At 45.7% G+C, this 13427-nt stretch overlaps 1 protein-coding gene across 1 annotated transcript in view; it reads left to right on the top strand.

The window, feature by feature from the left end:
- The window catches only part of LOC122926587 (potassium voltage-gated channel subfamily KQT member 1-like), a 100067-nt gene that overhangs the window by 23291 nt on the left and 63349 nt on the right, over positions 1-13427 (top strand). Inside the window, 3 exon segments of the mRNA XM_044278004.1 lie at positions 4845-4935; positions 5228-5354; positions 6925-7003. Of these exon segments, the coding sequence (XP_044133939.1) occupies positions 4845-4935; positions 5228-5354; positions 6925-7003 (297 nt within the window).

The following is a 13427-nucleotide window of genomic DNA, read 5'->3' as shown; positions in this document are numbered from 1 at the left end:
ATATGAGAACTGATTGGTTGCCATGGGTAGCTGCTGCACTGTGCCTGTGCTGTTCTCTGAGACAGTATTACACATGACAGGATTAGATACATCATGCAATGTTCAGCAGACAGTATCACACATGACAGGATTGGATACATCATGCAATGTTCAGCAGACAGTATCACACATGACAGGATTAGATACATCATGCAATGTTCAGCAGACAGTATCACACTTCACATAGGCTAGGTTCATATCATATTTGTGGTATGTGAGGAAAACATGTCTATAGGTTAAGTTACGCCTGACGGATGCCAAATAATGTCCTTTTGGCATTGGTTTGGCCTGTATATGTAGGTATACTGCAAAAAGAGGTTGGAATAATGTTGGTAGGCTGCACTATTTTATACAATGGTATCCAGTAAAATACTTGTAAGATAATAGTATATTTTTACCATGGGACCTTATGGGTCATGGATGCCATTGTATGGTATCTGTCATCAGGGCCGCCATCAGGGGGGTACAGCCAATACCCCAGTAAGGGGCCCAGACCCTGGGGGGGCCCAGCCAGTTCAAAAAAATATATATATATTTTTATTTTTTTTATTTTTTATTTTTTATTTTTTTCCCCTCCCATTTGTCAGTGACTTGAGTTGAACTTTATTGCATCGCTAGAGGGGGGCAATTGATTATTCCTTGCTAGTGATGTCCGGTTCATGAACGAATCATTCATTTGAATCGATTCAGTTCACTGAACCGGAGGAGTCGATTCCTCTGACTGAGCCGATCCGTGTGAAACAGCTCAGTCTGACCTAGCACACAATAGCAGAGCCGCCGGCAGCAAGAAGGGGAGGGACTCGAGTGTAATCTGATCCTAGAGTGGAAGCTGCTTCTGCCAGCCCCTCCCCTCCCCACCCACCAACCAATCAGAGCTGAGGAAAGGTAAGCACTAGCAGCTCTGAGTCTGAGTCACACACAGTACAGGGAGTCTGCGAATCGAATGAGTCACAGGTTAAAATATTTTAAAGATCCGACTGCAAGCAGCGTTTTGGTGTCTGCCTCCAGAGCGGAATGGAGGCGGAACGGAGCCAAACGGATGCATTCTTAACAGATCCTTATCCATTCTGAATGTATTGGGGCAAAACTGATCTGTTTGGGGCCGCTTGTGAGATCCCTGAAACAGATCTCACAGGCGGACCCAGAAACGGCAGTGTGACAGTAGCCTATGCCGCATACTGAGCTGAGTGATTTCAAAGGCTCCAAATTATTTATTTTCATATTGATCCTTATGTTGTCTACTTGGCTAGGCAGCTCTATGTTGTGTGGTCTTTGCTCAGGGGGTAAAATGCAAAGCTGTTTTCTAGATTATCCCACACTTATTATTTATTGTTATTAACCCCTCCCTTGCCAGCCCACCCAGCTCTATTTAGCTTTGTGTTCTGCTTTAAAAAAAAAAATGTTTAGGCCATGAAGGGGTAAGGGTACTTTCACACTTGCGGCAGGACGGATCCGACAGGCTGTTCACCATGTCGGATCCGTCCTGCGGCTATTTCGCCGTGCCCGCGGACCGCCGCTCCGTCCCCATTGACTATAATAGGGACGGGGGCGGAGCTCCGGCGCAGCACGGCGGTGCACGGAGAAAGGCCGCCGGACTAAAATTACTGCATGTCAGGCTTTTTAGTCCGGCGGCTTTCTCCGTGCACCGCCGTGCTGCGCCGGAGCTCCGCCCCCGTCCCCATTATAGTCAATGGGGACGGAGCGGCGGTCCGCGGGCACGGCGAAATAGCCGCAGGACGGATCCGACATGGTGAACAGCATGTCGGATCCGTCCTGCCGCAAGTGTGAAACTAGCCTTAATTAAGTGTTGGAGGGGGTGGGGTGTGTTATTGTACATATTGTGTTTGGGATCCATTTAACAAGTTTGACCAGTTGGGTTTGAGAGTGGTTGAGTGTCATCCACAGATCCCCCATAAAAGTGTCATCCACAGATCCCCCCATAACAGTGTGTCATCCACAGATCCCCCCCATAACAGTGTGTCATCCACAGATTCCCCCATAACAGTGTGTCATCCACAGATCCCCCATAACAGTGTCATCCACAGATCCCCATAACAGTGTTCGTTATCCACAGATCCCTCATAACAGTGTCATCCACAGATTCCCCCATAACAGTGTGTCATCCACAGATTCCCCCATAACAGTGTGTCATCCACAGATTCCCCCCATAACAGTGTGTCATCCACAGATTCCCCCCATAACAGTGTGTCATCCACAGATTCCCCCCATAACAGTGTGTCATCCACAGATTCCCCCCATAACAGTGTGTCATCCACAGATTCCCCCATAACAGTAAGTCATCCACAGATTCCCCCCATAACAGTAAGTCCTCCACAGATTCCCCCCATAACAGTAGGTCATCCACAGATTCCCCCCATAACAGTAAGTCATCCACCGATCCCCCCCATAACACTGTAACAGTAAACCTTGTGCTTTTAAGGTGTTTTTTCTTAAATGTGCCAGGGGAAGATTGCTAGGGCAGATTAGAACAGGTAGTGCAGTTAGTGTTAGTGTAGGGTCCTACTTAAAAGAGTCTACCTTGTCGTGGTAGCAGGCTTCATATTATTTGGTCAAAAATTAATTCCTTACTGAAATCGTTGATTATCACTTTTTACTGTCTTTGTAGTTGTAAAAAAATAATGAAATTGGGGGTAGGTCCTTGGGGGTGGAGGGGAGGTGGAGTCAGAACGAATTCTGAAGGGTAGGAGGGGGGGCCCAGGCCTTGAGCTGTGTAAGGGGCCCCAAAATTTCTGATGGCAGCCCTGTCTGTCATAGATATCTATTCAATGTATACATCCCAACGTATACACTAAAAGGAGGGCCGAATGTGAATAGAGCCTTCAATACATCTGCTCGGCAGACAATATCACACATGAGAGGCTTAGAAGTATTCACAGAAGATAGTATCACACATGATAGGGGTATTTCCATCTCATATTAGTATCCTAGCGATATGCCCCTAATGTCTGATAGGTGCAGGTCCCACCTCTGGGACCCGCACCTATCTTTAGAACAGAGCCCACAAAGTGCAGGAGGGCACACCACACATGTGCAGCCGACCTCCATTCATTTCTATGGGAGTCCCGAGAACAGCTGAGTGCCGGCTGAGCTGTTTTCTTCAGCCCCATTCACTTCTGTGGGGTTGACATAAATAGCCACTTGGCTATTTTCAGCGCTCCCATAGGAATGAATGGGGTGCGCATGTGCGTTGCACCCTCTAGCCTTTTGCAGGCTCCATTCTTAGTACAGGTGCGGATCCCAGATGGGAATACAAGATGGGAATACCCCTTTAAGGGCTCATGGACATGACCGTTGGTATTTTGCTGTCCGCAAAAAACGGATCCGCAAAAAATATGGATGCCGTTCGTGGGCCTTCCATATTTTGCAGAATGGAACTGCTGTCCCCTAATAGAATAGTTCTTGCCTCGTCTGTGATGTTGACTATTGTTTTGCGGAACAGATATACGGAAACGGAATGCACATGGAATAACTTCCATTTTTTTGCAAACCCATTGAAATTAATGGTTCTGCATACGGTGTGCAAAAAAAACCGGAATGGACAGGGAAAGAAAATATGTTTGTGTGCACTAGCCCTAATGCTCAGCAGACATCACACACTTTATAAACCTCCTACATACCAATTACACTCTGTACTACTCTTTGGAGAGAGCTACACTAAGTGCAACTGTTCTGTGTAAGTTGAGAGTAGTAATACATAATGCAGGGTGGGCAACGAAAAACAGACCCCTGTTCCCCTCATGTGGTTTGTACAAGATAATGCTTATTGGGCCTCATTCATCAAAACTCATTCACTAAAATGGTCTTTGTTGCCCATAGCAACCAATCAGAGCTTAGCTTTCATTTTTACTGGAGCAGTATACATGATGTGGTGTGGAGGCTGCGTTACACAGGATCCGTGACTGATGCAAAAAAAAAAAAAACAGCCACGTGTTCAGACACCCATCATTGCTGTAGACATCTAGGAGAGGATTATGCGAAGCTGTAGGAAATCGAGGGAAAAAATTATCCCAGCAGACGCACATCAGCAGAACGACATGTACTGAAATCGCCTCACCTGAAGCCACACCGAGTGTCAAAGGAGGGGGATGGACAGAAGCACGTGGCGGATTGTAAGCGGCTACCGTATGTGATCATAGACGCAAATTTGGAGCCGCTGCAGTACATCAGGTCGGATGAACTATCCACACAGAAAATCACACAAGCTGCACCAACAGCCCCTCATGATCCAAAAATCTATTTTCGGTGGGCAAATATGAGGAAGCGGATTGTGGGTCCAATATTTTGGATTAAAATGAGAACACAGGTATTTATACAGTCATCTTCCAGCTGATCACAACTTGCCACACACGGCACACATCACTTACCCGACACATGTGGCACTCACAGAAGAACATACCGTGAAAAAAGGGTTGGGGCCTCCACCGTCACCAGACCTAATGGTGTGCAACTTTTACCTGAAGGGTTTATAAATCTAATCCCCAGAACTGATACAGCACATTGAAATTCAGATCTGGCCTATGGAATGTGTGGTGATACAGAGGCTGTTCCTGGATATGACAAAACGGGCAAAATTTCACAAAGCTGCTGGTGGAAACCATCTCCAGCATCTTCTGTAACAGGTAAGTATGTCAATATTCCATGATCCTGGGCAAACCTCACAAGGGAAAGAGGGTTTTTGTGACCCATCCTGTACATCAGAGATTGTATACATCTGTCTGTTATCATGAATGGTGCCTCAGTACAGCTCAGTATGAGCATCACCCCCACTTGCTTGTTTTCTACAGGTTCCTCCTCGTCCTCATCTGTCTAATATTCAGCGTCCTGTCTACCATAGAATATTACTCTGAATTTGCCACTGGAACTCTTTTCTGGATGGTGAGTAGCAGAAAGCACTACAAAACCCAGGATGTTCACAAATAACACTCTATGGGGTTCACTTGGCTTCTTCCTATTCTTATGCCCTCCCTATTAACATGAATGCAGGTAAGCACCAGTTTTTCCAATACCTAGCCCTTGTGTCAGTCTGTCTTCATTATAATTCTGGCATTCTATTCATGAACTGGGAAACTCAGTCTAGGCAGAGCGATAGGCCTGACACTATAGAACAGTATTTTGTAATGCTACAGTGTAAACACCTTGGAGTCTTCCAACCATTTCTGTCTTGCAGGAAATCGTCCTGGTGGTGTTCTTCGGTGCCGAGTATCTTGTACGGCTATGGTCAGCAGGCTGCCGCAGTAAATATGTTGGCTTCAGGGGCCGGATACGATTTGCTCGGAAGCCCATCTCTATAATTGGTGAGAGACATTTTAGGATGTAAAGGTTGACGTAGAATAGAACTCTATTCTGACTATAGAGTTACCTAGTTATACAAGTTACCTGCCAGGCAGATGTTGACAGATCCTGCTGATGGATTCCCTCATAATAGACAATAGGCACTGTATACGAGTGACAGATACACAGAGGTCTTATTTCTTCTAGATAAACAGAAGTTTAGCTCTAGAGGGTGCAGAGGCAGCAGTCATACTAGGCCCCGGTATCTCAGGAAGTCCAAAGGCCCTATTGCCAAACAAAATATATTGCTATTATAAATGGTACATGATTTAGGGATCTGTTACAAATTATGCTTCTGATATCAACTAAGTGCTACAAAAAGTGCACAAGGATGTGGTCTATCTTCAAAATGAGACGCGTCCACCTATTCACTAACCAGAATGCCCTTCAAGAGTCAGGAACCAGTTGCCTCTCCTTGCTGAAGCTTAGGGAGACCCAACTCTGCTGGGTTTTATTGGGTAAGGAACCTGATGATCCTGGCAGAGGGGAGAATGCTCAAACAATGTAAGTGAAGAGCATACAAAATGCCATATATCAGTGGGATCCATCACCAGTTTTTCAGACATTCCAGGGTCACCACTTGTGACTTGACTTCCAGATTTGATCTGGTCGCCACTGATCATTTACAGAGGGATTTTCACGCTTCAGCAAACAAATGTTATTCATTGTATATTGAAAAGTTCTACTTTATCAGTTCCTAATAGTTTTCAAGATCACTACTGTCAGTCAATAGGAGCTTTCACATTTTCATCTGCTGTGGTCATGTGTTGGGCACACAGGGCTGGACTCTGTTATACAGGAAGCATATTGGAAAACTAGACGTTAACATTTAAACATCAGAATACCCCTTTACGCCCCCACTTTTCACTAAGGGGGTCATTTATGAATAGATATAAGCCAATTTTTGACAAATATCTGTCGCAGGTTTGGTTCACAAAGGGGATTTTTGGCCAAATCTGTGACTTCTTCCCGCCAGTACATCAGTTCTGGAAAAAGGGGCAGTGGGTGGAGAAGGGGGCAGACCGGCCAGCTCATCCCAATTATCATTTTGTACATCTGTTTTTGGCATAGAAAATTATCTAGGCCGGCGGTGGATTCACCTAAGTTATGTAGAGGCCGGTGCATCAAGCACGATCGCAGGGTTTTAAGATCGGTGTCTAAAACGCTGGTCTTAATAAATGACCCCATATGCCTTTATGAGCAATCACTGTGTGTAGATACATTCTCAACCACTGGTAATCATTTTAACCAAAGTGCAGAGAAATCTATATGTGCCATATGTTGGAGGGGCTCATGTCCATGCGACCTTCCAAAGGGTCAGATCAGACAGCAAATTTAGGTTCCTTTAGGCCAACGTTACCTGTTACGTTTCCGCCTCTTACCATTGAACTAAAGGGCATTATTGTGCACAATGGTTTAGATAGAACGCCTTACATATCCTTTGTTCTAAAGAAAGCTTCTCCGTTCAGTGCTTATAGACTCACAGCACAGGTCACGCAATTCCTCATTTAACTTTTCTTCTCCTCTTTCCAGATCTCATTGTGGTCATAGCGTCTATTATCGTACTCAGTGTAGGCTCCAATGGACAAGTCTTCGCCACATCTGCCATTAGGTTGGTGAGTCTGTTGAGCTCCAGGATTCCACAGGCCTTGAAACCAGGCTTGTTAGAGATCCCCAAATTAAACCAAAGAGAGGAAAAACCCACAATTTCCAAGTAGCCATTTTGCTTATGATCTTTAACCGGAATGTCCACAGTGAACACTGCTATGTACTGTATACTGATATAATCTAATATATAAAGCTGAGTGTATGTCTATGTGTATGTACGTCCGCACCGTCACAAAATTAGGCACACAGGTACATCAGGTGTCCGGGAAGGTTTTAGACCTGGTCTCAGCTCTCTAGGACATACCGTTCCTGAGATATTCCCAAAAAATGAATTAGCCAATAGAAGCTTGGTCACATAACCCTTATCAGCCAATAGAAGCTCCCAGGTTCTCTAGTCCACATACATAGTTTTACTCCAGGTTTCCATAACAACCCAGCCATTTTTCTTCACTACTGTAGGAGAGCTTTAAAGGAAATCTGTCACAAGGATAATTGCTATTGAAGTAAAGCCATGGCCTAATAGCACTTAGTACCTTATTTCAAGATGTGCCTTTGTTCCAGCAATAGATGTTTTTATCCTCTGAAAATACAGTTTATTTGGTATGCAATTGAGCCAGTAAGGTGCCCAGAGGGGCGTCACTCTTGCAGGAATGAGCCCAGACACGCCCCCTGCCACAATGTGTCCACCCTCAAGACTTAAAACCCTGCCCCCTGGTCCCACTAAGTCACACCCCTGATCTGGTTAGGCCAGCCCCCTCCTACTCCTGAGCTGACGGGGATTGAAAAAATGAAGGTAAAAATCAACTTCTGTCAACTGCAGGGGTGGGAGGGAGGGTGACTTTCTCCCTGCAGCTTACACTCAGACAGTGCTGCTGTCTTAGAGTGAGCTGTTCAAAAGGCTACGCCCCTGATCCAGTTAGGCCACATCCCCTCCCACTCCTCAGCCGACTGAGATGGAAAAAATAAAGTTAAAAATCAACTTCTAGGTCCCGCTAAGCCACGCCCCGATCTGGTTAGGCCACACCCTCCACTCCTCAGCCGACAGGGATTGAAAAAATGAACACACCCCCGATCCAGTAAAGGCCACTGTTATGGGGGCGGGCCCCTGTGGAGGTCACTGTCAAGGTGGTGGTATGCTGTGAAAGTCACTGTGGGGAAGGCTGATGTAAAGGTCAAATTTAAGGGGGTGGACTGCTGTGGAGGTCCAATTTTAAGGGACGGGGCACTGTGGGGGGGGGGGGGGTCAGTGTTATGGGGTGAAGGGCTGTGGAGGTCACTGTTTTGGGGGCGGGGTGCTGTAGATGTCACTGTTATAGTGGATAGTGTTGATATCTTTTAACGACACACACAAACATTAAATGAAATAGATAAAATATACCCAAGTGAAGCCGGGTCCTTCAGCTAGTATACACATAAAATTAAGTCACTGTGTACATGCATTACATTACTAAGGCTACTTTCACACTAGCGTTCGGGTGTCCGCTTGTGAGTTCCATTTGAAGGGGCTCACAAGCGGCCCCGAACGGATCCGTCCAGCCCTAATGCATTCTGAGTGGATGCGGATCCGCTCAGAATGCATCAGTCTGGCTCCGTCTGTCCTCCGCTCCGCTCAGCAGGCGGACACCTGAACGTGAGCGTTCGGATGTCCGCCTGACCGTGCGGAGGCAAACGGATCCGTCCAGACTTACAATGTAAGTCAATGGGGACGGATCCGTTTGAAGTTGACACAATATGGCTCAATTTTCAAACGGATCCGTCCCCTATTGACTTTCAATGTAAAGTCAAAACGGATCAGTTTGCATTATCATGAACAAAATGCAAACGGATCCGTTCTGAACGGATCTAAGCGTTTGCATTATAGGTGCGGATCCGTCTGTGCAGATACCAGACGGATCCGCTCCGAACGCAAGTGTGAAAGTAGCCTTATCCTGTATTGATCCTGAGATACATCCTGTATTTATTTTGTTAAAAATTTAAAACTTAAATAAAAACATAAATCACACCAAAACATAATATAAATTCAAACCAAATATACAGAACATAATGCCCCTCAGCATGGTACAGACAAAACCGGTCCAACCCAACTCTAACTCCCCCCAAAAACACCAACTATATACCGGATTTACAATTTTAATGTACTAACATTCCTGATTCGGTTACATGTTACCTACACACACAACAAAATACAGAAATCTTACAAAAATCCCACACACCAACATCCCATTACAACACACATATAATATTTTTTTTTGACCCTGAGCTGGTCCACTATCCCATGCCCCCAGTACATGATTACAGACGTCCATGAACCAGCCCAGGATTTTCTTATATACCCCAAAAGTCCCCAATGTCCTATAGAACCCTCCACCATTTACCCACCACCCAACCTAACACTAAACCCAACAAAACCCAAATTTGAAAATATATTTATCACTATACAAATACACAATATACTGTATATCAGAAAACCAGTCAGTATCTGGTGTGGCCACCATTTGCCTCACGCAGTGCAACACATCTCTGTCGCATAGAGTTGATCAGGTTGTTGATTGTGGCCTGTGGAAGTTGCAGAATATTGGCAGGAACTGGAACACGCTGTCGTATACACCATCCAGAGCATCCCAAACATGCTCAATAGATGACATGGGATGTTTTAAGCTTCTAGGAATTGTGTACAGATCCTTGCAATATGGGGCCGTGCATTATCATGCTGCAACATGAGGTGATGGTCGTGGATGAATGGCACAACAATGGACCTCAGGATCTTGTCGCAGTATCTCTGTGCATTCAAAATGCCATCAATAAAATGCACCAGTTTTCGTTGTCTATAACATACGCCTGCCCATACCATAACCCCACGGCAACCATGGACCACTCGATCCACAACGTTGACGTCAGCAAACCGCTCACCCACACAATGATGCACACGCTGTCTGCCATCTGCCCTAAACAGTGAAAACCGGGAATCATCCGTAAACAGAACACCTCTCCAATGTGCCAGACGCCATCGAATTTGAGCATTTGCTTACTAAAGTTGGTTACGACGACGAACTGCAGTCAGGTCCAGACCCCAATGAGGACGACTAGCATGCAGATCAGCTTCCCTGAGACGGTTTCTGACAGTTTGTGCAGAAATTCTTTGGTTATGCAAACTGATTGTTGCTGCAGCTGTCCGGGTGGCTGGTTCTCAGATGATCATGGAGGTGAACATGCTGGATGTGGAGGTCCTGGGCTGGTGTGGTTACACGTGGTCTGCGTTTGTAAGGCCGGTTGGATGTACTGCCAAATTCTCTGAAAAGCTTTTGGAGACGGCTTATGGTAGAGAAATTAACATTTATTGCATGGGCAACAGCTCTGGTACAGATTCCTGCAGTCAGCATGCCAATTGCTCATTCTGCACAAATTGGTCATAAAATGTGATCTGATCTTCATCTAAGTCACAACAATAGACAATGACAGTCTGCTTAAACTAATAACACACAAAGAATTAAATGTTACCATGTTTTTATTGAACGCACCATGTAAACATTCACAGTGCAGGTGGAGAAAGTATGTGAAACCCTAGACTAATGACATCTCCAAGAGCTAATTGGAGTGAGGTGTCAGACAACTGGAGTCCAATCAATGAGATGAGATTGGAGGTGTTGGTTAGAGCTGCCCTGCCCTATAAAAAACACACACCATTCCTCGGTTTGCTTTTCACAAGAAGCATTGCCTGATGTGAATGATGCCTCACACAAAAGAGCTCTCAGAAAACCTACGATTAAGAATTGTTGACTTGCATAAAGCTGGAAAGGGTTATAAAAGTATCTCCAAAAGCCTTGCTGTTCATCAGTCCACGGTAAGACAAATTATCTATAAATGGAGAAAGTTCAGCACTGCTGCTACTCTCCCTAGGAGTAGCCATGCTGTAAAGATGACTGCAAAAGCATAGTGCAGACTGCTCAATGAGGTGAAGAAGAATCCTAGAGTGTCAGCTAAAGACTTACAAAAGTCTCTGGCATATGCTAACATCCCTGTTAGTGAATCTACGATACGTAAAACACTAAACAAGAATGGATTTCATAGAAGGATACCACAGAGGAAGCCACTGCTGTAAAAAAAAAAACATTGCTGCATGTTTACAGTTTGCACAAGAGCACCTGGATGTTCCACAGCAGTACTAGCAAAATATTCTGTGGACAGACAGATGAAACCAAAGTTGAGTTGTTTGGAAGAAACACACAACACTATGTGTGGAGAAAAAGAGGCACAGCGCACCAACATCAAAACCTCATCCCAACTGTGAAGTATGGTGGTGGGGGCATCATGGTTTGGGGCTGCTTTGCTGCGTCAGGGCCTGGACGGATTGCCACCATCGAAGGAAAAATGAATTCCCAAGTTTATCAAGACATTTTGCAGGAGAACCTAAGGCCATCTGTCCACCAGCTGAAGCTCAACAGAAGATGGGTGTTGCAACAGGACAACGACCCAAAGCATAGAAGTAAATCAACAACAGAATGGCTTAAACAGAAGAAAATACGCCTTCTGGAGTGGCCCAGTCAGAGTCCTGACCTTAACCCGATTGAGATGCTGTGGCATGACCTCAAGAAAGCGATTCACACCAGACATCTCAAGAATATTGCTGAACTGAAACAGTTCTGTAAAGAGGAATGGTCGAGAATTACTCCTGACCATTGTACACGTCTGATCTACAACTACAGGAAACGTTTGGTTGAAGTTATTGCTGCCAAAGGAGGTCCAACCAGTTATTAAATCCAAGGGTTCACATACTTTTTCCACCTGCACTGTGAATGTTTACATGGTGTGTTCAATAAAAACATGGTAACATTTAATTATTTGTGTGTTGTTAGTTTAAGCAGCCACACACAACCACTGAAGCCCAGGTTCGGCACCTGCAGGCCCTATGGCCTCATACAGCCACCAAAACAAAACAAAAATCTACAGTGTCAGCATTAGCCTGACGTCGGGAAGGGAGACAACAGGCTAGGGTACTCCAAATGAAAAAGCCCTCCACAGGAGAGAGGCTCTACCTGGCCCCATCCTCTCATACTCAAGAGAACGTACCTTCACCAGGTTTATGAGAATGTTCCTAACCACCTCATCCACGGAGACTGATTTTACACTGCATCGAGACTAAGCATTGTGCATGCCACATGTAGTACCTAACCACTGAGCTGACTAGGAATAAAGTGTAGCAGTCTCTACCACCTGGGTGTCTGAATGCTACATAGGCCCATTCCGCATAGGAGAGAGTGAACAGCCTAGGCCAGTCGATGGAGGTCCCCGATGGTGTAAATCTCTGTGTTAAAGGGACAATGAAGCAGGAAGTGGTCCATGCTCTCCAGCATGCCACTGCACTCCTCCCGTGGACACCCCCTTGTCCTCAGAGCTCCTACACTTCAGATTGTCCAAAACTTCAAAGGAATCCTGATGGGATTCAAAATTTGTAACCAGACCCCCAGATCCTGACTTTGGCAGTCCCGAGAGACACAGATTTCTGGAAATGGGTCAACAGAACCCTTTGGTCAAGGAGTTCCCTTGACTCAGTCCTGATTTCCCACATCCCCAAACCCCACTGATGTATTACCATCAGAACCAGGGCAGCATAAACCGGGAGATGCCCATGTGGTGTGTGGCGATCCATCACTTACTTCCCTGTCTCCTATTCCTGGAAAAAAGGCCGAAACCATCCCTGACAGGAGACTACCCACTGAGGAGCCCTCTCTTTCCAGGTTTGGTAGCTTGATCTTAATAAAGGTGTTCACCAGGAACACCACAGGGTTGACCATACCCAACCCTCCTAGTCTCCTTGTATGGCAAGTAACCTCCCTCTTGACAAAGTTCAGTCTATTTCTCCATAACATCTGGAAGAACCGACTGTAGATCCAAGTGCAGAAAGGTTCTGGCAAGATGCACACACTGCTCAGATATAACAGCAAAGGGATCAGGTTTTGATAATGTTCACCCTTTTCCTGAGGGTCAAAGACCAACCCTTCCACTGATCCACTTTCTGAACGATAGTCTTAAGCCTGCTGCCACAATTTTGATGGGGTAATCCCCCTGGCCAAATTCAATGCCGAGGACTTTTGCACTCCTGGAGCTCTGGAAGAGTGTCTGGGAGATCAATACCAGGATGTCCTCCTCCCAGCCAGAGACTCTCACACTTATCCCGTTTTATCTTGGACCCAGATGAGTAGTGTTCTACCTCCAACAGCACCCACACTGGCTCCCCTCTCGAAGACACAAAGATGGTTACGTCATCAGCATATGCCACTACCCACAGTGTGGCGTCCAGAGCCATCTGGTCCATTCCAATGGCCCACAATCAACCCTTCTAAGGAAGGAATTAATTGTGAACACATAAAATAGCAGGCTCAAAGGACAACCCTGCGAACCCCAGATCCCACTTCGAAAGGGCAGCCAAT

Source organism: Bufo gargarizans, chromosome 2 (genome assembly GCF_014858855.1).
Source record: "Bufo gargarizans isolate SCDJY-AF-19 chromosome 2, ASM1485885v1, whole genome shotgun sequence".
NCBI classification, from domain to species: Eukaryota; Metazoa; Chordata; class Amphibia; order Anura; family Bufonidae; genus Bufo; species Bufo gargarizans.
This window is presented reverse-complemented; position numbering and strand designations above follow the sequence as displayed.